Genomic DNA, 23,527 nt, shown 5'->3' on the forward strand with positions numbered 1-23,527 from the left:
TTGTTTTGCAACTCTTTGATAGAAGTTGAAAACTTGTATTCATTTAATTTAGCATGTCAGCATTTATACATTGTACAAGGTAAATGCCTTAAAATACATTTTGTTAATGTCAGAAATTGTACTGTTGTCTTTGTGTGTGGAAAAGCTGCACTCGGATGGCTGGAAAGTGATGGAAGTGCTGAATTCAACCCCCCCCCCCGGTTAAAAAAAAAAGTATTTTTTACCAAATAGATTGTTATATCCATGTGTACACCATACAGTAAAGAAGCACTTAAATCAATGCAAGCTTGCAACCTTCTGTTCAAACTTCTCGTCATAAAACAACAACAAACAAACATGAAAACAACCAAAGAACTGCTCAGTGGTCGAATACTTTTTTTTTTTCCAAATCTTGGAATATATTGTTTTGTTTTTGTAAAACTCCCACCATCATTTTGCATCTTTAATGTTTAGACACATCTCCATGATTGTAAAGTGTTGAACAACGAATGGCCACTTATACTTGCAAAATACATAAAAACAAAATATATGTACGTTATATACATGCAGATTGTAAATTGGTGATTTTGTTAAAATAAGGAAATAAATTACAAAAGAAATGATCACAAAGATGGATCAAATGTGTTTCTGCAGCTGGTGTTGCTACTCAAAAGACACCAAATAATAGTAATACAGTAGTGCAAATTATTCCCAATCTGCTAACCAATATTCCTATAATGGGAATATGTATTTTTCACAAATGAAATACTGTACACTATCACAAAAAAAATAAGGTACAGTACGTATTCGGCTTTAAGGTGGAATTTCAGAGTGGACCTAAAATGCTCTTTAATCTTAATTTGCCTTTTTATTTATTTAGATTTTTGACACACCCTCACAAAGAGACTCATAATCACTCATTTAAATGTTTTGGTCTTTTTGTGTGTGGGCACACCTCTCGCGTGATCACGCGTGATGTTTCAAACGTGAGGTCGAGCTTGCAGGCACTTCCGGGTATGAGCCGATAGTTGCCCATGCCAAGTGTTAACTGAAAAAGTGTCGGTAAGAAAAACAAAACTTGCTTTGTAAACACTTTCTGACGTCTGGGGATATCACTTTTGAATTAAAAAAAGAATATATTGGGTAGAGAGGACACACAGTACCGCCGCCTCTATGACTACGTTGCACTACGTCACAGTAGACTGAGTCAAACTAGCTCGAGAGTACAGGTAGTCGGCTTTCATTACATTAAGATTTTTGGCCGTAAATATTGAACACGTTTAATATTGAAGATTGTCAGCCTCGACCAAAGACATCTTAGTGGAGCGTTTTTCGTCCTTGGTCGAGAAGGGGCAAAAATTGGAACAAAAACGGTTATGTGTGCACCCACCCTCAAAATTAGTCATTTTACGACGAGGATAAATAATATACACACTTGTATCCAAATGATATTGTTTAAAATGTTACAAGTTACAGCACCTCAACTTATGTCTGCGTTACTCGTATCGTAACGCACCACTGTCGTGTTTTTAGGTCCATCCTAACATTTCACCAAAATATCAATATCCCTAATCTTTTTGAGTGTATTAGGGTTGCGTGTTTGTCTTTAGCTACGAGCAAATCAGTGCGTTTTGCATATACAAATCAGACCAGCTGATTAATTAGCTTTAGAAGCTTCCCATCAGGACAGGAGATGATTGTTGAGAATGGTACCCAGCTGAATGAAGTACATATAATATCCTCCAGAGGGAGCCAAAGTCTTTCCAGACGTGTCCCATCAAAATGTTCATTGCTTTCAACGCAGAGCTGATCCACAGGTGAAAGTTTGATTCTGCTGCCCTCAGACGTGGCAGTGATGCAAAGGAGATACGTTGAAAAAATAAAAATAGCCTTTCGTTATTTCTTATTGGCTATCCTCCTCTTCCTGGTGGCCAACATGTCATAGAATGGATCTCTGCTGATGCTTGCTCTGGGAAGATTGGAGAGAAAACATTACTGAGCAACCTAATGATATATCTAATATAAAAACTCTGTTAAAAAAAATAGGCACCACTGCAAGAGTTGTATTAATGTAATAGAATGTTTTATTCTGCTCTGACCTTCCTTTGCGGCGTTTGTGCTTTGTGAAGGTGAAACTTCCATCTTTGGCGTACCCTAACACTTGTACAAAAATTGCACTGGTTTCATTTACATACACGTCAATGCTAAGTGGATTGTAGCACCATGAGAGCACACAGGGTGTCCGTAATAAAATTTAGAGTCCTGAAATGCCATCCATCCATTTTCTATATTGCACTTGTACTCAATTGGGTCACATTAGGGTGAGTCGGAGTACTTTGGAAAAACCCACACAAGCATGCAAACTCAACATAGGAAGGCCAGAGCTTAGATTCGAACCCCATTTCATCCATTCATCCATAAATAACATGAATCATTTTATTAACTCATTCACTCCCAGCAGCCATTTTCACTAACTCCCATTCGCTTCCAGCTGTTTGACTGGATTTTGACTGATTTTGCAAGGCCCACAGAATATTGTGTTCTATTGCTATGGAACCTACCAAAAGAAAGATGAGAGTCTCTTCTTTCATCAGGAAAAAAAATAATATATTTCTATCCGTTTTTGCAATTAGCAATAGAATATAGCTAAGTTTCATCATTATTCACAAATCTGTTTAAAACAGTGGGCAAAAGAGGTTGTTGCAACATGGCCCTGGTTGATCTCTTATACTCTGCTCCCACCTGCTGACCGTTTTTGTAATAACTACCATTGCTTCAAGAATTTTAATCAGTTCAGAGGCTGCACCAAAGCCTTCTGTATGCTCTAGCATAAAAAAAACGTATACATATGTCTTTGGTTATATCCTCCTGACTACCAGGAAAAAAAATATTGTCCAATCATATTTATTTTTTATGTTTCCCAATCTTTGTGAGGTAACTGGAATACTGCAAAAGAATTTTTTGAACCCCCCCCCAAAAGTTTTTAGTTTTAAGCTATGATGTGTCCACTACAGAGGACATTTTGTTTAAATTTAAATGCTAGGCTCAAATACAGTTAAAAATAATTCAAACAATACTTTAATGTGTTCTTAAGAGTCTTAGAGAAAACATGCTAACAACATTTAATGCCTAAATTTGTTAAATAAAGTGCTATACACTTACTTTTCCCCTTCCCTAAAAAGTGCTTGCACTGAGGGAAGCCATTTTCTTTCATGATGCAACCAAAGGTAGAAAAGCCCCACCCCTACACATTTGGTTTCATTGGAAAGCTCCGAATGTCCTCTATAGACTACAAAAGGAGTTAATCCAATCGTATGCACTGGGTGGGAGATATTCAGGTTTAAAAAAGGTCCACTACAGAGGACAAATTTGAATTGCTTGTAGTCAGGAGGATATTTAAAATAGAACGTATTCATACGTATTTTTAGACTTAGACTTAGACTTGACTTTATTGATCCCTTTGGGATTTGGGAGCAAATGAGTTAATCAAATTAAAATTAACCATCTACGAACAATCTGGCCCGTCTGTACAGTTTCCAAATCGAATGTCGCACATAACTCAAACCGCTCCTGATATCAAGCCCACTTGCGTGTGCACGTGTGTGTGTTTGCTTGAACTAATCAAAGGGAAGTGAGCTTATCCGACAAAGCAGAAGTCAACTCGGTGTGTTATCTGCATAGAAGTGTGAGAAACAGACTCCTGGTCGGTCACCAGCGTGCACGTGTGTTTCCATTGTGTCTTTGTATTAGTTATTCGTGCCACACACACACGCACACGTATGTGTCAGCTCATCGCCAAGGTCACCCATGAGAAGCCGACACATGGGATGTGGCTAAGTGCCCCCTCGTTGTAAATGGATCCGCACAAACACAGCCGCGCTCACTTGATGGATTTGATCCATTCCTCCTTCTCCTCGGGTGTGGGGGCCGATATCCTGTAAACCACGTGGTTGCCCTCCACTACGCGCCCGTCCGCTTCTGTTTTGCAGGCCTTGATGACCTGGCCTTTGTGGTTGGGGTTGTAGAGCTCAAAGCAGTTCTAGTGGACGTGTCAAAAAGCCAAGATCGTATGAAAATCGGTCTCAACGTAAGAAAATGTAAGAAATTGGATGCGTCTTTACCGGTTTCCTGGGCTCATCCACTTCTCGGATGCTCAGGTTCTCCAATGGGATAATCCCACGTGGCTCTTTATCCTGGAAAGAAACATCGGCGTTACCTAGCCAGCAATAACAATTAAATAGAATGCAAAAAACTAAACAGTTAATGCATCATGATTTAGAAAGTAAAATACATGAAGCCCGTCTATGGTGTTTTGCATTGTGTGTTAGCATTAAGCTAGTGGACTTTTGTAAGATAAAGTGGTTTATTTAATACAGTGACAACGTTTAATTCTTGTTGTTTTGTGCTTAATTCCACAGTAGAATTCAACTGAAAGTGGCAACCAACAGCCCGAAGTTCTTTTTTCGGAGAATTGTTCACTAACTGCCAAACTGCTGCTTGTCGAGAAGTGAGGTAAGTGAATTTTCTGCCGCCATCTCACACTCCAAATGTTTTCGTTGCAACTAAAGACAAAACATTTGGGCCGAGTGATGGCTCGTATCTAAAAAATAAATAAATAAATACATTAAAAAAAAATCACAAGTCGATGTACCACTATATTATTTTGCTCTTATCTAGTGGCATCTTGTAGCCAATTAACTGTTGAAGTGATTTACTTAAATACTTAAATGACATTCTGCTTTTCCACACCCTAAACTCACTTATTTTATTTTTTTTGCTCTCTCTCTTAATACACTGTACGGTGTCCTTGAGTGCCAAGAAATGTGCCTTTAAATATAATTTATTATTTTTTTTCTTATTATTATTATTATTATTATTATTATTATTTGAGGATACAAAAGTAGCACTTTGGTGCCATCTAACCGACAAATATCGCACTTTTATTTTCTTCTTCAAGTCTGTTGTTTTTCTCCTCATTGAATATTTTTGGAGAGAAAAAAATTGCACCTTTTCCTTCTGAATATTTTTTTTTTTTTTGTATCTAAAAAAAATGGCCATTTTCATTCTGAGCAACAACAAAAGCATAACAATAAAATCTACATTTTTTTTTCTGGAGGGAAAAAAAAGCCCCCCCCTCAAAAATAAAGAAAATTCTTGTTTTTTTTTCCTCAGAAAAAAAAATGTCGATTTTTTTGTTGTAGTTGTGTGTGTTTTCTTTTAACCCCAACCTAATAAAATGCAAGTTCTATTTCGTCCCTCCCGACCGCCAGAAGGCGGTGCTTTAAGCACTGAATGTTCCTTTCGCGCATGCGCAGTTCGAGTAATGCATACCAAATTAGTCACCTGTGACCCCTGGGTGACCCTAGAAGGGTATAAGTTCCGGTGTCACCCAAGGTTCGTTTCCTCTTTTCTTCTCGCGTGGCGTATGCATACGACACATTTTCGAAGAGTGTAAGAATTGGGATTTGTATTTATCCTCTTGACCGCGCCGCTTGGAGCCTTGTGACCGGATCGGTCGGAGCTGCGTTGTTCGCCCTCCAAAGGCTGCGGCGACGGTGTTTTTCTTTCCTTCGTTCGTGACCCGACGTGGTCGTGTATTCTAACCTCCCGTGGGGTAAGGTTATTGACTACTTGTCTACTTTGCCGTCTAATTTCCGCGTTTACTGCGGTGTTTTGAGTTTTTGTGTGGCTAGCCTCGCGTTAGCGCCCTGGCTACCACGGCTCGTGGTTTACCCTATTTTTTCCTCCGCTGGCTTTGGCAGCGTTAGCGCTTCTCTCGGTTTATTAGCGCCGCTTTCTCCGACGGTGTTGCCGTTTGGTTGTTGCTTTTCTTTTTGTGCCTTTGCTGGTGAGGGCAGCGTCAGCGTCCCCGCTCCCAGCTTACGGCGTCGCGCTTCTCGCTCGATTGTTTGTCTTACTTACTTTTGTGCGTGTCCCGCCTGCGGTGCGCACCTGGCTTCAGCTGTGCAGGTGGCGTTCGCGCCCCTTCTCTCAGCTTGTCGACGCTTTCGTGACTGCTGTCTGCCCCTCCCGCCCGTCGGCCGCTCCGTGTGCGTCTGCTGCGCAGGTGGCGTTCGCGCGCCTTCCCTCAGCTTATCGCTACTATTGACAACTGGCTGTCTGCCCCCGCCCTCCGTCGGCTGCTCGGTGTGCGTCTGCTGTGCAGGTGGCGTTCGCGCCCCCTTCCCTCGGCTTATCGCTGCTTTACCGGCTTACTGTTTGCCCCGACCCACGCGTCGGCTGCTCGGTGTGGGTCTGCTGTGCAGGTGGCGCTCGCGCCCCTTTCCCTCAGCTTCCCGCTCATCGCTGTTTGGGCCTCTTTGTGTTCACAATGGAGGACTCCCGTTGCTGCGTGGACTGTGGTATTCTCTTTGAGGCCTCCGATGTCCTGGACGATCGCTGCCCGAGGTGTCTTGTTTCTGACCGTACCGGTGATGTCCGGGCCCGCAGTCCTGGTGTCAGTGACCCCAGTCCACTGGGTCATCTGTCGTCCTCCCAACAGAGGCGCCGGAAACGTCTCGGTGTGTGCTCTGCTGTACATGCCCCCACCAGGAAAAGGGCGGCGCAGCGACGACTCGCTTCGGAGGTTGGGCACCTTCAGGCTGAACTGGCAGAGGTGAGATCTCTTCTGCAGGACCGTCACCCTCCCACACTTACGGGGGGGCCGGGACCACCTGCCCTGCCCATGCCGCGACCATCCACCCCGCCCATGCCAGTGCTTCCTCCTGAGGAGGACGCCATTTCCTTGGCAGCTTCGGCTTCCTTTTTTCATGACGACGACCGTGACCCGGGGTCTGTGGTTTTGGGACCAAACTCTCCAGCGTCCGCTCAGAGTTCGTCCAGTGAGGCGGGGGATGGTTCTATACGGGCTGTCCTGCGCAATGCCTTGGACCTCCTGCATTTGGAGGTGCCTCCACAGGCTCAATCGGCGTCTGAGAGCGCTTTCTTCCGGCGCAGGCGCCCTTCCTCGGCCTTTTCTGTCCCCGCATCTGAGGACTATCTGCGGGAACTGCATGCTTGCTGGAGGGATCCTGGGGCTCTCTCCCGCCCTTCGGCTGATGGCCGTGATTTAGCATCGATGCACGATGCTGCTAGTGTTGGCTTGGACCGGATGCCTGCTGTGGAGCCAGCTGTCGCATCCCTCATTGTGTCCCCGGAGGAGACCCTTCGGCCATCTGTGCGATGTCCTCGACCCCAATGTCGTGTGACTGACGACCTTCTCACACGGGCCTATGGCGCTGGTGCACGTGCTGGTCGCATTGGGAACACTTTGGCTCACCTCATGCTTGCTCTATCTACATCTCTGCAAGCGGACAGCGTGGAGGCTGCTGTGTCCTTCAGTGATGCAGCCCTCCAGGCTTTTGCCCTCATGACTAGGGAACACGGCCGACTCATGTCCTTCCTAGTGCAGGCGCGCCGCCAGGTGTGGCTAGCGCAGTCCCCCTTGTCGGAGGCCTCTAGGAGGGCCCTCCGTGGTGTTCCTGTGGAGCCGGGGGAGCTTTTTGGTTCTGCCGCTGTGGGTGCACTGGAAAGGACGGTTAAGGCTCATGAGACCAGGAAGCAGCTTTCCAGCCTCAATAGGGCCCTGCCTCCCCAACAGGGTAGGCCTGGGGCACGCTCTGCTTTTCATCGCTTTCCTCAGCCCTGGCCTGCCGAGGCTTATGGCACCCGGCGACCCCCGCAGAGGCCCGCCGAGGACTTTCGCTCCTCCGCCCGCTTGCCTTCAGGGCAACCACGGGCTGCAGGCCCCACCCGCCGTCCCTCTTGGGCCCCTAGGGGCCGGAGGGCCAGGGACTGAGGCCTTGGGGCCGGCCGTCGGACATTTTTCCCACCAGCAGCTCAGTTACTGGGCTGCTCGTGCCTCGGACCCATGGGTGGTCTCCATCTTGACACACGGGTACGAGCTGCAATTCCGACGCCGGCCTCCTGCTTCCTGTCGGGTCAGGGTGACGCTCATCGCCGACCCGGCAAAAGCCTCAGCTCTGGACCAGGAGCTGTCCGCCCTCCTGGCCAAGGACGCGATCGAGGCCGTGGACCCCCTGGCACAGCCCGGGGGCTTCTATTCGACGTAATTCCTTGTCCCAAAGAAGACCGGTGGATACCGACCGATACTGGACCTGAGGGGGCTCAACAAACATCTCAAGGTATTGCCATTCCACATGCTAACCACGAACGACGTCTTGCAGTCGCTCGCCCAGGGGGAGTGGTTCACGTCTATAGACATGAAGGACGCCTACTTCCACGTCCCCATCGCACCTCGACACCGTTGGGTCTGCTGACACTGCGCCCACTACAGAGGTGGCTGAACGGCTTCCACTTGGACGCCAAGTGACACCGCCACCGGAGGCTCAGGGCGTCCCGTCGGTGCCTCCTCGCCCTGGCACCTTGGAAGGAGAGGGCTTTTCTATTGAGCGGCGTCCCGCTGGGTGTGGTCCCGGCCCGCCGCGAAACAGTCACCACGGATGCCAGCCTCACGGGCTGGGGTGCTGTCTGGCAGCACAGGACGGCTCAGGGAAGTTGGTCTGTGCGCGACAGGGTCGATCACATCAATGTGCTGGAGCTTCGGGCGGTGCACTTGGCACTCATGCACTTCTTGCCATACCTGAGCGGACGGCATGTTCTCATACGGTCGGACAACACCACGACCGTGTTTCACATAAACCATCGGGGCGGCATCAGGTCCGCCCGTCTGTTGGAGACTTCCCAGCACCTTCTCAGGTGGGCTGCTCCCCGTCTGGCCAGTCTACGGGCCACCTATCTGCCGGGGGTTCGGAACCAGCTCGCGGGCTCTCTCTCCCGTCGGGGTCCTCCTCCGGGAGAGTGGCGCCTCCACCCAGAGGTGGTGCGCATGATTTGGAGCAGCTTCGGCACGGCGGAGGTCGATCTCTTTGCCTCCAAGGACTCGACCCACTGCCCACTTTGGTTTTCCCTGAGCGAGGCCACCAGCCCTCTCGGTCTGGATGCACTGGCGCAGCCGTGGCCAGAGTGCCTTCTCTACGCCTTTCCGCCGCTCCCTCTGTTATTGCTGACGCTTCAGAGAGTTCTTCAGGAGGGGCACACGCTATTGCTGGTGGCCCCCTTCTGGCCGGCCCGGACGTGGTTCCCCCTGCTCCGTCAACTCTGCTCCGGCGAGCCGTGGCGTCTCCCCGACAGGGAGGACCTGTTGTCTCAACAGGGAGGTCGGGTTTGGCATCCCGACCCTCGGCGCCTTCGCTGGTGTGTTTGGCCACTGAGGGGCCCCAACCGCTGCTGACCGGCTGTACAGAGTCTGTCACGCGGACCATTCTTAATGCGAGGGCACCGTCCACTCGGCTACAGTATGCCAACAGGTGAAAGTTGTTTGTGGCGTGGTGCGGAGAACGCGGGGTGGACCCTGTTTCGTGTTCCATCCCCACCATCCTGGATTTCTTGCAGTCCCTCCTGTATAAGGGCAGGTCTCAGTCGACTCTGAAGGTGTATGTGGCAGCTATTTCTGCCCGGCATGTTGGTGCTGATGGCGGCTCCGTGGGGCGCCATGAGCTGGTGTCCTTGTTCCTCAGAGGGGCTCTGCGTCTTCGTCCCCGCCCGGCTCCTCGGGTTCCGGCGTGGGATCTGCAGTTGGTGCTGGACGGCCTGTGCAGGCCTCCCTTCGAGCCCCTGGCGGGGGCGGACCTTCTGTGGGTGTCGCGCAAGACTGCACTCTTGCTCACCGTTGCCTCCGCCAAGCGCGTCAGCGACCTACACGCTTTATCGGTTAGCCCTGAATGCCTGCGATGGCACCCGGATGGCGCCGGCGTCACTCTGTGGCCGAACACTGCCTTCATTCCCAAGGTGTTGTCTGGCTCTCGTTCTAACCAGCCTCTACGGCTTAAACGTTATGTACCCACTCCTGCTGATGGCGGGGACAGGCCGGAGCTCTTGTGTCCGGTGAGAGCCTTGCAGTGTTACATTGACGCTACGGCGGACATTTGTACGTCTGCCCAGCTTTTTGTTTATGGTGGTCCTACCAAGGGCTCCGCTCTCTCTCCAAGCAGCGCTTGTCTCACTGGGTCGTGGATGCCATTCACCATTCCTACCCGCTGTCTGGCCGCCCCCTGCCGTCAGGGGTGCGCTGTCACTCCACCAGGAGCGTTGCCACGTCTTGGGCCGCCCTGAGGGGTGTTTCCCTGGAGGATATCTGTGCTGCTGCCTCATGGGCGACGCCTTGCACCTTCTCCAGGTTTTATAGCGTGGATGTCGCCTCTCCCCATCCGCTTGGCGTGATCTTGGGTCCTGTTAGGGCTTCTCAGTGAGGTTTGTGTCTGAGATCCCTCGCGACTACGCCGGTATTAGTCATTCAGTGCTTAAAGCACCGCCTTCTGGCGGTCGGGAGGGACGAAATAGAACGAAAGTTACAACTGTAACTACGGTTCTATGAGTCCCGGACGACCGCCAGGGCGTCCTGTCGCTCGGAATCCTCGTGTTCACGCGAGAAGATTCCGTAGGAAACGAACCTTGGGTGACACCGGAACTTATACCCTTCTAGGGTCACCCAGGGGTCACAGGTGACTAATTTGGTATGCATTACTCGAACTGCGCATGCGCGAAAGGAACATTCAGTGCTTAAAGCACCGCCTTCTGGCGGTCGTCCGGGACTCATAGAACCGTAGTTACAGTTGTAACTTTCGTTTTACATGCAAAAAAATAACTACAAAAATTTTGTTCTTTCACAGATAGATTCGTTAAAATATATTTGTCAGAAAAAAATATTCCAATAAAGTGCCAATACGAACCATATTAAAGATTTAACAAAAACAAAAAAAATCCCCCCCCAAAAAACTACTTTTTCATATGTAAAGAAAACCACCTTGTTTTCTCTGGGGCAAAAAACAAACAAACATTGTTTGTGCTGATTAAAATGGGCGTGCCAACAACAATATACAGGAAATACCAAATAAAACAACACATGGATGTACAATTAGGTCTACTGAGTTCTATTTTTGCTTGTATACACAACACTGTGTGTATCAAGATGTGTAATTTACTTTGAATTAAATTCACTGTGTCACTATACGAATAAATTGGTTGTACAAATTTCTCATTTGTCGATGCAAGACCTCGAGGTGGCGATTCGAGTATTTTTCTTGTTCATCCTGGTCACGTAGGGGACAGCGCCCCAGGGAGACGTAACGTTATGCTCTCTAGCCTCCTGCTCGTGCACCATTATAGCAATAGGGCCAGATGTTTGTGTGTGTGTGTGTGTATGTGCGGACCTTGAGGAGGAGCCCTCCATCCTTCATGTCATCTTGCTACTAATGAGGGGGCACAGGAAGGGGAGTGTGTATGTGTGTCCGTGTTAGGGGGTTGTTCACACAATGCTGAGTGTGTAGTGACATTCAGCAGGTTGAAGCACTTTGCGCGGGCCCAGATGTGTGATGTGTAGCATACAGATGTTTCCCATGAGGACTGATGTTGGCGTGAGGTTCATTTCGGTCAGAGAGCCAAGCTGGGAGGCAAAAAAAAACAAAACCTTCTGACCTGACACTACATGTCAGCTATTTATTTATGCATTTTTTTAATATACCGCTGCACTGAATAGGACAAGTGAACAACTAATTGTGGGTTTGATGTCATGTGGTTCTATAGTGTAGTGGTCATCACGTCTGCTTTACACGCAGAAGGTCCTGGGTTCGATCCCCAGTGGAACCATCCCTTTGTTACAGATTGTGTTTTTCATGATGTAACGATAATGGCGATAATATTTCAATATTAAAGCTACCACAATATCGTTGTTGTCATGTCACGATATTAAACAGCAGCGCATCTGTTAAAAAAGTCAGGTTGATTTCCATTTGTGCAGTTCTAACACCCTCTAGTGGCTTGTTTTCTTAGTGCACTTTAATTTTCATAAGGGATGTTTTGGCCCTTCTATGTTTAAAATCCATGCTATTGGCCAGATGAAGGGAAACATACTATACTTGTGAAGCAAGTCAATAAGTGGAGTAACTTAATGTGTGCGTGCACTAGCAAGTAAGTGTCTCAATATTACGTGTTATTAGAGATTGTAGGTGGTTTATATGCATTGCTGTAATGTATATATATATATTTTTTAATATTGTGACCTTTTTTTTTTAATATCACTAACCTCCCCACAATATAGTGATATCGTATTGTGAGCGTCATATCGTGATATCCTAGCGTGATGTTTGGATGTCGTTACATCCCTCTTGATAAATAGGAAAACGTGGTGTAATTGATGTTCGAGAAGTGTGTTAATTGCTATCTTAATCATTGTAGCTTTGCTATAGTGAATGTGTAAATGAGTTTACAGCGTCTGCCGTCTTTTATCTTTTCATCTGGTTCCGTAGTGTAGTGGTTAGCACGTCTGCTTTACACGCAGAAGGTCCTGGGTTCGATCCCCAGTGGAACCAATCACTTTTGCAACTCATCATTTTAATAATCAAATGTGATATGACACTTGAGCACAGACATTTGCCCATAGCTAAATCCTGTACATACAGAGTCACATATAGCATATACTGTATACTTACGGTTGTGTATTCAAAGTAATACAGGCAGTTGTCAGTAAGGATGAACCACCTCCTCTTCCACGTCTTCACCCTGCCACCTGCACACAGTGAAAAAAAACAAGTTCAAGGGTTCGAGTATGAACTCCAGCTGAGTAGATCACCCGGGACACAAGTCACGATTACCTCTCACACAAACTGATGAAATCCTCTCACATATTATGATGAAACACTAACCCATACATAACTGAAATCCTCTCAAACATGAAATACCTGAAATGCTCTAATACACTGAAATGCTCTCATCTCACTTAAATGCTATCATTTAACATGTGTGCTCACTGCTCACATATCATACTAAAATGATTTCATATGAATGGATGAAATACTCTCATATGATGTGCTGAAATACTCTCATCTCATATAATAAAATTAAATGCTCCCACATATTGAAATACTCTCATATTTGAAATTCTCAATTTAAGATACTGAAATAGTCTCATATTTTATGTAGAAATGCTCACACATCACACTGAAATGCTTTCTATAATATGGGGAAATTAATATATTTGAATGCTCTCACACAACATACAGAAATACTCACACACTCATACTAAAATGTTCTTTTAAAATATACATTGTGATGCTTTTAATTTAATATACTGAATGCTCTCACAATTTTTACAAAATGTTCTCATATGCCATTGAAATGCTGTCACACACTACACTGATATTCTCTCATAATGAAATGCTTTCCTATTTTAGAATGATCTCACATTATACTGAATGGCTCCGATGTAATATACATATTCATATCTCACATTCCATTCTGAAATACACTCATATATTAAAATTCTAACATTTCTAAATTTTTAATAATATACTGAATCCTTTCACACATATTAAAATTCTTTCACAATTCATAATGAAATGTTCTCATATAATGTACTAGAATGCGCACACTCATGCTCACAACTGAAATCCTCTCACACATTAATTATACTGAAATGTTCTAATATAATGTACTATATATGAATTGCATTTTTTTAGTGTGTGATAGCACACTAAGGTCAATGGTTGTAGTTCTGATCACATAAAAAAGCAGCCATGTATTTTTAATATACAAGTCAAGCTGGCAAATAATCGTTATATAATGGAAAGGACTTGGAGGCAAAAGCGCTGAGTTGCATTTTTCCTCTTAAAAATATCCTTTTGTCAAGACACAATCCCGCCATCTGCCTGCATCGTCTAACAGAAGTAGATTATTTGGATTAGTGGATATTCAGTCATGTAATTAACCTGCATAATACAAAACAACATTATGGCTTAGCACAATGCACAGTCTGTAACATGTCTGCCGCAGACTGCAACCAAGCAGCCGTTAAACTGATGTAATCAATATGTAATGTTCACTTGACCCAGATTTTTCGACAGCGGTGTGAAATCAGCATTATTAATATGAGTAAAAGTCTGCCCTGGTTGTTGGTTGCACAAGATCAACGAAAACGTGGAAATGCAGCATGTTTCGTATGAATTATGGTTGAAATGTATTTGCATTGTAGCCTTTCACTTTTTTATTATGAATCCAATTTTGGTGGCAGTTGACAACTGTTGAGTGTGAATAACTGCAATCTACTGGTTGTCACAGGACACTCGCCGATAAATTGAAACACAGCAGGACGCTCAGTCCTGCTATCCCGCGCCGTGATCGTATTTATCGTACTGAACAGGCGCAAGTGACAGGAAAACGGAGCCATTCATTCATTCATCCAAAACAATCCCAAACCAAGCGGCGGGACCCTCTGATGCAGTTCAAATGAAAATGGAATTCAGTGATGGGGAAAAAAAGCGCGGCCTAACTTGCTGATCTGGCAAGCGCTGCTGGCCGGGGACTGAAAAGCCAGAGCCAGAGAATGCAGAGGGAGGTGGTGGAGTGGAGTGCTGGGAGTTAGTGAGGCCAGCAGGGCAGGACCAGAGAGGGAGGATAATAAAAAGGGGAGAAGGTCTCCATTATTTCTCTACATGAGCAGCGACACAGCAGTGGGCACACATTCCCCACAAGTCCATTTTCTAAAACATGTTCTGACAAGTGGGGTGGTCTCTAATCGTAAAAAAAGATGAGATGCCCCAACCAGAAGACCCTTTGTCCCTTTTTTTTTTTAATGTAGACTTTAACTCATTTGCTCCCAAAAACGTATAAATACGTTCTATTTTAAATATTTTAAGTGTCCCAAAGACGTGTTTATACGTTTTTTATGTTTTATTTATGCTAGAGCATACAGAAGGCTTTGATGCAGCCTCTCACCTGCAAAGAACGGTTGAAGAAATCGTAGTTATTACACAAACGGCCAGCAGGTGGCAGCAGAGCAAAGGACATCAACCAGGGCCATGTTGAAAAAAATCTCTACTACTCTGAATTCTAAATACTGTAGATTGGTGTATAATGATGAAACTTAGCTATATTGTAATGCTAATAGGGCTGCCAAGATTAGTCGACTAGTCGTGACTACGTCGACGACCAAAAGAGTTGACGGCTAATTTAAATCGTCGACTAGTCAGTTTTACATACTATATATCAGCCTTATATTTGTTTTTTTCTTCCAAAACTGCCTTAACCGCTCGTCGACTTTGAGCAATTATTTAAGGAGTCTGGCAATGGGATCCGATTAGTCGACTAAGAGCGACTACTGTTGGTGATTAGTCGACTAGCAAAATAGTCGTTTGTGGCATCCCTTGAATGCTAATTGCTGCAAAACGGAAACAGATATAAATATACATTTTTTTTTCCCGATGAAAGAAGATATTTGAATCTTTCTTTTGGTAGGTTCCAGTTTTTTTTAGCAATAGAACACAATATTCTGTGTGCCTTGTAAAATCGGTCAAAATCAAGTAAAACAGCCGGGAACGAAGGGGATTGTTTCTGTAAAAATGGCTGGGAGTGAATGAGTTAATAATACCGCTCGTAATAGTTTCCAATCATCTTTGTTATCAGGTCAAATTGTCCGAACATTTTTACATACCAAGCTTTAAAAGCCAGCCTTCTCTGTCGGGGTTGAAGAACGTGTGCGTCAGATCATTGCCGTCATCTTCCGGGATTTTGAATGGCTCGTTTTTGATGCTGTCGTAAAGGTTCTGCAGAAAAAGGCAAGGGCTGTTCATCAGAGTTAGAAAACTGCGATGAAAAGGTTCATTTATGACAAAGGGAGGCCACCGTCGCACACCAACAAATCCTCACCCTGAGAAGTTCCTCTGGCAAGTCTCCTCCTTCGTTGATCCCCCTGTTCATGGAGATGAAACGCTCCACGGGGGGCTTGTCTCTGACGTTGGGGTTATGCAGGCTGGTGTTCAGCATGATGATCGCAAATGACAGCACGTAGCAAGTGTCTGAAATTGAGATTAAACCAATGTGTTTTTTCAAGGCGCTACCAATTATTAGTATTAGTAGCGAAGTAGTTGCTAACCGATATTTTAAGCCGATATTCACACAAATATTGGTGAGAAATAAAAAAAAAAAATAGAAATTACAGTTTTTGAACGTATTGAACAACTTTTCATATTTGCAAAATGTTTTTTTTTTTTTTTTAATTCTTTAATTCAGTGGTGTCAAAGTCCCATCCTCAAGGTCCTGAGTCCTGTATGTTTTTGAGGTTTCCCCACATTCAAGTTCAACACAGCTGATTCATATTTAAGCTCATCAGCAAGCTCTGCAGGAGCCTGATAATGATCCTGATCATTAAATCGGGTGTGTTGGAGTAGAGAAATCTCAAAAACATGCAGGACTCAGGCCCCCGAGGACCGGATCTTGACAAGTGTGCTTTAATTAGCAGGTAGACTTGTTTTGAAATTCTAACAAAAAGTTCAGGGCGTTCCCAGGATAATCTTTGTGCCTTTGAAAACTTAAATGAAAACTTAATAGTGCCGTATTTAATTATCAAGTCAATAAAGTTTTCCAACATTTTGAAATATCTGAAATGTGAAATTTTTACTTATTACCTTTGTTACAATTTCAAACAATCACAAACTGAAAATGAAGCTTCCTGAGGTTAACACTGTTTTAGATTAGATCTTTTATCAGCCATCAGATTTTTAAAGGGACGATATTTGTCAAAATGCCGAATATCGGCACCAATCGGGTCTATCGCAAGTCGGAAACCAGTCAAGTGTATCATAGTCTTTCTGTATTACAGCCTTTTTAGTACTGGATGTAAAGTGATGTACTATAATTTGGGTAATGGCATAAAGGAGGATGAAATAATTCAGAATTAGGGTTCTGCCCAGATAGATAGATAGATGCACGTTTGTTATTATAAATCCAAACCCCAATGAAGACATGCAAATACACATTATGTATTGCTATGCCTAATATATGTAACGCTCAACTTTCCTCTGCTTTGCTTCCTCATGTATGCACAACCAGCCTCTTTCCCTCTATAAAACATCTTGAAATATTCACTAGTGTGTTGTTGTTACTGTGTTAGTCACCAGACTGTGTTCTCACTCCGCCAGGTTGTGTCTTTGTGAATAATGGATGTAGCGGCTCTTTGCTCATCTGCCGCACGGAGATGTGATGTTGTGTGATGTTACTTAAATCTGCTTGATCCTTATTGAGCCTTAGTTACAGCAACTCTTGCAGCTGGCTGTTGTAAATGTGGTCTAAATGGTGTTTGCTCATAGTCCTGTTGTCAGTTTTTGCAGCATATTGGACTGAAAGTATCCAGAAAGTATTCACAATGATTTTATCTTATATTTTGATAAAGTCTTGAGTTGGCTCAATTTCATCTCACATTGTGACCAATTTATGAAGAAATCCAGGTCGTTCCAAAGGGTTCACATACATTCACGTTTTGCTTGCAACTGCAGTGTGTCTGACCTGTGGACTGGAAGACCCCAGGGTTGCACTGGCAATAGCGCGACGCAAAGGCCTCCATCATGCGGTCGATCTTCTGAGCTTCACCTGGCAAACGGAAACTCCACAGGAACTGCCTGGAAGGCCAACAGGAAGTAAGGGGCTGATTCCGCTAGCGTCGCGAGCTGTCAGGATGTGTTCAACGACATTTTTTTTTTTCCGCTGACCGTAGCGCTTGGACGAGGTTGAGGTCAGCAAACTCGTGCAGCTCCACAAAAGCTTGCAGCACCTTGATGTTGAAGTCATCCCTGGTGAACGAGCAGACACATTCCATGTCGGAAAACAAAAGCGCAAACCGTACGCGACCGAGTTAAACAGGTGTTGAAATGGGCCTTCCCTCAGCATTCCTGTCGTGATTACTAATTTATTCGCACAAGATGCTGAGAGGTTGGCGTGTGGAAGCAATTTAAACTGCTGGCCTGCGCTTTGCATTTCCAACCCCCTGAAGGCATACGGCGCATGTGCCAGACTGATGAAAAACAGCTAAGCCCAAAACCACACATAGTGCGGTTTGTTTGTTGGGCCGTCGGTGGGTTCTGCGGTGAAACCTGTCCCCGGCTTACACGATCCTCCACCGTCTTTTCGTGAGCCAGAGTTTTATCTTCTGATAAGTTCTGATACAATAACATTCTTCAACTAGACTAAGTGCAATCTCTGGAGAAATTGTGCGGGAATGCTGAAAGCTGAATGCTAATAACTGAATGCTAAGATTTGAATGCATGTGGAATCATTATGAAGTAAATTGAGAGATAAATTATGAAATTGTAACCTTCGGGTTACTGGACAATGCACTTTACCAATGGTGCCACCGAGCAGTATCAGACACCTGGTAATGATAAGTTACATGTATGGAAGTGGGTGTGGAAAGTGGTACTTAGAAAAAGTTAAATGTCTGTCCCATTGAAAATGAATGGGGAAAAGTTTATATTCAATGTTAAATTGTGCAAATACTGTAAGTAATGTGGAATCAGACGATATATACCCCGGGAGGCATGAATTTTTTAAGCTAGTTGAATTTTGAACAATGTAAATTGGAAATATTTTGTGGGAGTTGTTACAGGCATCTATTTTTATAACTTTATTACAAAGAGAGAAAAATCAGCTGATTAATTGCCGACTTGTTTTTGGAGGGGAATGTTTGAACCCCATTATCTCCTTTGCGAGTCTAAAGAATGTTATATGAAATATCAATATAAAGTCTATAAAGGTCTTGATTGCGCCAATTAAGAGTCCCCCATCCATGTGATTATTTAATCCATTATTTGAAATTGATTGCATTTATTTTCTCATGCCTCTTAGTATACTGAGTTTCCGTGTGTTGTGGCGTCTGTTTCCCTGCTGTTTCCCCTCCTCAGCGTGTAATGATAGGTTTCCACCCCATGCAAAAGCCCAATTACTGATAATTAGAGTGTGTCAAGCCACATTCTGCTTTTTGTATGGTAGGTGGCCCCTTTGATGAAGGCCCATGAATGAAGCGTTTTGGCAACCAGTGGCCCCCCTGGTTGGGTCGCCACAGACTATTATCAAACGTGCGTTTTATTGTCTCAACTCAGACAAACAGGCTGGGTGTGAGGTTTTGCTTGGACCGAAGGAAAGATGATACTGTAGGTCTGATAGCTATGTATTGATTGTTTGTCCACCAAAAAAATACTGTCGTCATATATCTAGTTTTTAATCCCATTTTATTGCGGATTGCATAATGGAATCAGGAAACCGATGTTATTTTTGTATCCCATTTGGAGTACTGTTAAAACCATCCATCCATCCATTTTCTTGACCTCTTACTCCTCACAAGGGTCGCGGGGGCTGCTGGCGCCTATCTCAGCTGGCTCTGGGCAGTAGGCGGGGGACACCCTGGACTGGTTGCCAACCAATCGCAGGGCACACAGAGACAAACAACCACCCACACTCACAAGCACACCTAGGGACAATTCGGAGCGCCCAATTAACCTGCCATGCATGTCTTTGGAACGCGGGAGGAGACCGGAGTACCCGGAGAAGACCCACGCGGGCACGGGGAGAACATGCAAACTCCACCCAGGAAGACCGGAGCTTGGACTCGAACCCGAATCCTTACTGTAAAACTATAAGATGATAAAAGTGTGTGGTGCCCTTGTAAAGTGGCTACCATGGCGACCTATCTGCACCCTTGTCAATTCTACCCCTTTGGGACTCTTTCCAAAAATGAAAAATAACAAGATGGCACCAGTCAAATTTGCCAAAGGCAAACTGGTACAAGCACTTTTGCTATGTCCACGTTTATATACAGTCAGTCCGTAGAAACTGTTGAGACGAGACCATTGGAGCAAAGTATAAGCCTCAAGTAAGCTACAGAGCTAGATACTCCGTCTCACCGTTCGCCGAGGTAGTCTCCAATGACGGTCTTGTTGAGACCCTCGCCTTTATAAAGGAACTGGGCAATATCTTCTGGAGTGTGCTGAAGAAGGTCGTTCTCCAGTAGGAACTGGATTCCCTGGAGAGAGGCAGGGGGAAGAAAGGGGTGAGTCCCTCTCAAAGAGCTAACATGAACCACTTCAAGGTTCACTGGAGGCTGTGAGGAAGATGAAAAGGTGCGGACAGTGAAGAACAAGAAGAAGAAATGTACCTTTTTAGGGTCCATGTTGAATTTCTTCCTGCCCATTGCGATCTGTTTGTTTCTCTGGGATGTTTTACTGGAAGAGTTGTTGACATGGACAGTTAGCAAAAAGGTGGCGCTAATAGCGTACAACTCTAATATAACTATAGTTACAATAACCGAAATGGAAACTTGATCCTTACCAAGCACGCTCAAATACTGACACAATTCAAACAAATGTGAAAGATGACCTCGTCTTGCGCAATCTTACCTCTCACCAACACACGTCAGCTGCTCAATTTCTGTCATGACTTCGGCGATCTCAAACTTCAACCTCTGCGTAACGGAAATATTGATGCAGATGAGTTGCGACATCATTTGAAAATAAATGAGGCAAATTCATACTATTGTACTTTTATTGGGCAAATTAACTTATACGAAAGACATGTAGCTGTGGGGACACTGTAATGTTCAATTAACTCATTTGCTCCCAAAAACATTTCAATTCTTTCTATTTTAAATGTTTTAAGGGTCCCAAAGACGTATTTATATGTTTTTTTATGCTAGAGCATACAGAATACTTTGATACAGCCTCTGAACTGCAGAGAACGGGTGAAGCAATGGTAGCAATTTCAAAAACGGCCAGCAGATGGCAGCAGAGTATAAGAGATCAACCAGGGCCATGTTGCAAACGTGCTAATTTCCCCACAGTTCTAAACAGATTTTTCAAAAATTATGAAACTTAACTATTTCTAATGCTAATTGCTGCAAAACAGAAAAAGATAGAAATATACTTTTTTTCCTGATGAAGAGAAGAGAAGAAGAGACTCTAATCTTTCTTTTGGTAGGTTCCATGTTTTTATAGCAATATCATGTGGGCCTTGCAAAATCAGTCAAAATCCAGTAAAACAGCCGGGAGCGAAGGCAGTTGCTTCAGTGAAAATGGCTGACAGTGAATGAGTTAATAACACTGTTGGGTCAAAAGTAATCCAAATTGGGTCAAATAGCTAGTTTAGAAGGGACTGAGTAAATTCTGTGTAGCAGGTCGGTCCAATTTGTTTTTTATTTATTTATTTAAAATTGTGTTATTTTTGACCAAGCAGTTTTAAGGGTGCAGGACTTGAAGCCCGATCCCTGTGCCCAACATCAGCAGTTGACCTACTGAGCCCTCCAACTGCCACAAATGTTCTCTAAGAATGTTCCATTATTTCACTTCAATGTCAATACACCAACTGTTGACCAGCTTTGGCCCTTCAGACCGCCCAAATCCAATCTTTGACCCAATCTGCTGGATCAAAAATCCCAACCTTGGGTAAAACTACCCCAATCTGCTCAAAATCCACAGCTACTCATCAATTTACTCAGTATTTTTTAGTGTGTTATCTTTGTAGATATTGTACAGCTCTTGTACTAGACCACAATCGAATTCGTGACCTGTTGCAACAATAATGTAAGCTGTTGTAGAGTTTCACACACACACCTCAATGTCGTCGAGTAGCTCTCTTTTCCTGCGCCGGATGTTGCACAGTTCACCCCTCTCCTCCAGGGAGAGATCCTCAGGAACTGAAACACATGATGGAGAAAACACAGCATAAGCGCACACTCATTTGTACACAGTTCACATCCTCCAGTGCACACGAGCGACAACACACCAAGATCAAAAGGCAAATGGAGGGATTGCATGAAGTCGAGGGAAATAAAAGAATCCAATCTGGCACCTCGTAGCTGCGAATGATCAGGAAAACATGAAAAAAAAACAAAAAAAAACGTGTTTTGCTGCCGATCGTTGCTGCTTCACTGACTGTTTCACCTCGTTTAGATGGAGCGAGGCGCGTCGCCAGGCGATGTATTCACTCTTAATTAACTCGAGAAAGAGAGAACGGGTTTTAATTAATCCACTTCAAAGTGACTTGGCCCACTCGTCCTTCTCCACTTGGCCCAAGGGATAATTCTATTAATAAAACCAATCCAGATTAGCTTTCCACGACACTGGATTCTGCGATTTAACTGCCAGCTCCAGGAGAAAGCAGAACGGACGAGTCACTTCTTTATCTCAATCCATCCTACTAAGGCACATTAAGTATGTTTGATCTTGCTTCATTAGGCTAACGTGGTACAAATCTCTCCGCAGGGCTAATATCGCCTACATGTTGCGGAGGGAGCTGATATTGAAAAAAAGAGAAAAAAAAATCACCAGTTTTCATCACTCCCTCAAGATAAGTAAAACAAGGTCACTCAGCTCAGAGGAAAGCATTCATCCCACTTTTACTTTGACAGCTTGTTAGGAGAAGAGTTGCCACACATTTCAATGACCTCATTGACCGTATTCCTGAAACGCTGTGTTTAGAGTCAGGGAAACTGCGGGGGGTTTCAACAGCTGCGGGATTTCCTGTGTGGGACCTGCGTTTAACACATCTTAACTTTGGGGGCCATGATTCGTTTTATTCCCATCTGCTGTCAAAGCACCACGACAGAGGGAAGGAAAATAGAGATGTTAATTAGTGGTTGTTACCGCCGGCACTTGTGCAACTATACTACAAGTGTGGAGGATATTAAAAGGCAATTAAGGGATCATAATCAAAAAACTTTCAATGCTGCTTGTAGTTTTATGTGGGGGTTTTCTGCTCCAACTTTGTGCAGACGTTTCTGGCCTGGTCAATTCAATCAGGCAGATACTTGACATACAGTATCGTTGAATTGTTTGGGGTCACTTGAGATATAAACAGCAACTATAGATGCTAATCATCAGGCCAAGTTAAGTTAAGTTAGCAGAGGCATTGCTAAGGCAGTTTTGTTTGCTTGTTTTTTTTTTCACTCACTCACTCACTCACTCACTCACTCACTCACTCACTCACTCACTCACACAATGAAAAAAAAAATCAGTGCATGCTGTCAAGTTGCTGCTGGAGTGACGTCATTCAGCCGACAAATTCAACCCCCCCTCCCCCTCCCCCGCCACCCCTCGCGCTGTGATTGGCTGGAGGGGTAAACAACTGTCTATCCACAGAAACGTCCCGCTGTTGACAAAACAAACACAAAATGGCAAAATATAGGCTGGGGGGGGGTAGGAAAAAATCACCACCACACATTAACAAAAGCCCAGAGGTGTAGATTGAAAAGGAGTTCATGGGTATACATCCTGTATTTATATAGTGCGTTTTCCTGAGTGAAAACAGAAGACCCCGCCTTTAACTGTCTTTGAGTGTTGCATTTGTGTCCTCGCTTGCATCTTGTTCATGACAAGATGTCTCGTGAATGTATTTCGTTGTCTATAGTGAGCTCACGTAACATTTTGTGTGTCGTGGAAAACATTCATTTCGGCAGAAATATAAATTATATTAGTAATCAATAGCAAAATACCAAACAAAACATGAAAACGCATGTCTTGGCGATTATTTATACTAACGATGTGCAAAGAACAGGCATCCCGGAGGCCCTACATTAGCTAATGAGCTAATGTCTACTCACGACAACAGCACAACACGCATGATTACAATCTTGATTCATTCCAAATCTAATGAATGGTAGACATTGCTCCATGCCATAAAAGACCACCGCCATTATTATCCGACTGCTTCCATT

At 44.5% G+C, this 23,527-nt stretch overlaps 1 protein-coding gene, 1 long non-coding RNA gene and 2 other non-coding genes across 4 annotated transcripts in view; 3 read left to right on the forward strand and 1 right to left on the reverse strand.

Moving 5' to 3' along the window:
- Positions 1–202: 202 nt before the first annotated feature.
- Positions 203–23,527, reverse strand: part of LOC144005166 (cytohesin-3-like) — a 33,603-nt gene continuing 10,278 nt past the window's right edge. Inside the window, exons 2-13 of the mRNA XM_077503159.1 lie at positions 21,426–21,508; positions 20,217–20,281; positions 19,976–20,042; positions 19,725–19,843; positions 17,538–17,618; positions 17,335–17,447; positions 15,700–15,848; positions 15,485–15,596; positions 12,489–12,565; positions 4,101–4,172; positions 3,864–4,018; positions 203–1,948 (exon numbers count right to left, since the gene is read on the reverse strand). Coding sequence (XP_077359285.1) covers positions 1,876–1,948; positions 3,864–4,018; positions 4,101–4,172; positions 12,489–12,565; positions 15,485–15,596; positions 15,700–15,848; positions 17,335–17,447; positions 17,538–17,618; positions 19,725–19,843; positions 19,976–20,042; positions 20,217–20,281; positions 21,426–21,508 — 1,166 coding nt within the window. The 3' untranslated portion in view covers positions 203–1,875. The remainder of the gene's footprint in view (positions 1,949–3,863; positions 4,019–4,100; positions 4,173–12,488; positions 12,566–15,484; positions 15,597–15,699; positions 15,849–17,334; positions 17,448–17,537; positions 17,619–19,724; positions 19,844–19,975; positions 20,043–20,216; positions 20,282–21,425; positions 21,509–23,527) is intronic.
- Positions 964–17,460, forward strand: LOC144005167 (uncharacterized). The gene is made up of 3 exons (XR_013279517.1): positions 964–1,041; positions 4,398–4,491; positions 17,325–17,460. It is a non-coding gene; the product is annotated as an uncharacterized LOC144005167 (long non-coding RNA).
- trnav-uac (transfer RNA valine (anticodon UAC)) lies at positions 11,574–11,646 on the forward strand. The gene has a single exon. It is a non-coding gene; the product is annotated as a tRNA-Val (tRNA).
- On the forward strand, positions 12,296–12,368 carry trnav-uac (transfer RNA valine (anticodon UAC)). The gene has a single exon. It is a non-coding gene; the product is annotated as a tRNA-Val (tRNA).

The sequence above is a fragment of the Festucalex cinctus genome, chromosome 17 (assembly GCF_051991245.1).
Source record: "Festucalex cinctus isolate MCC-2025b chromosome 17, RoL_Fcin_1.0, whole genome shotgun sequence".
NCBI lineage: Eukaryota > Metazoa > Chordata > Actinopteri > Syngnathiformes > Syngnathidae > Festucalex > Festucalex cinctus.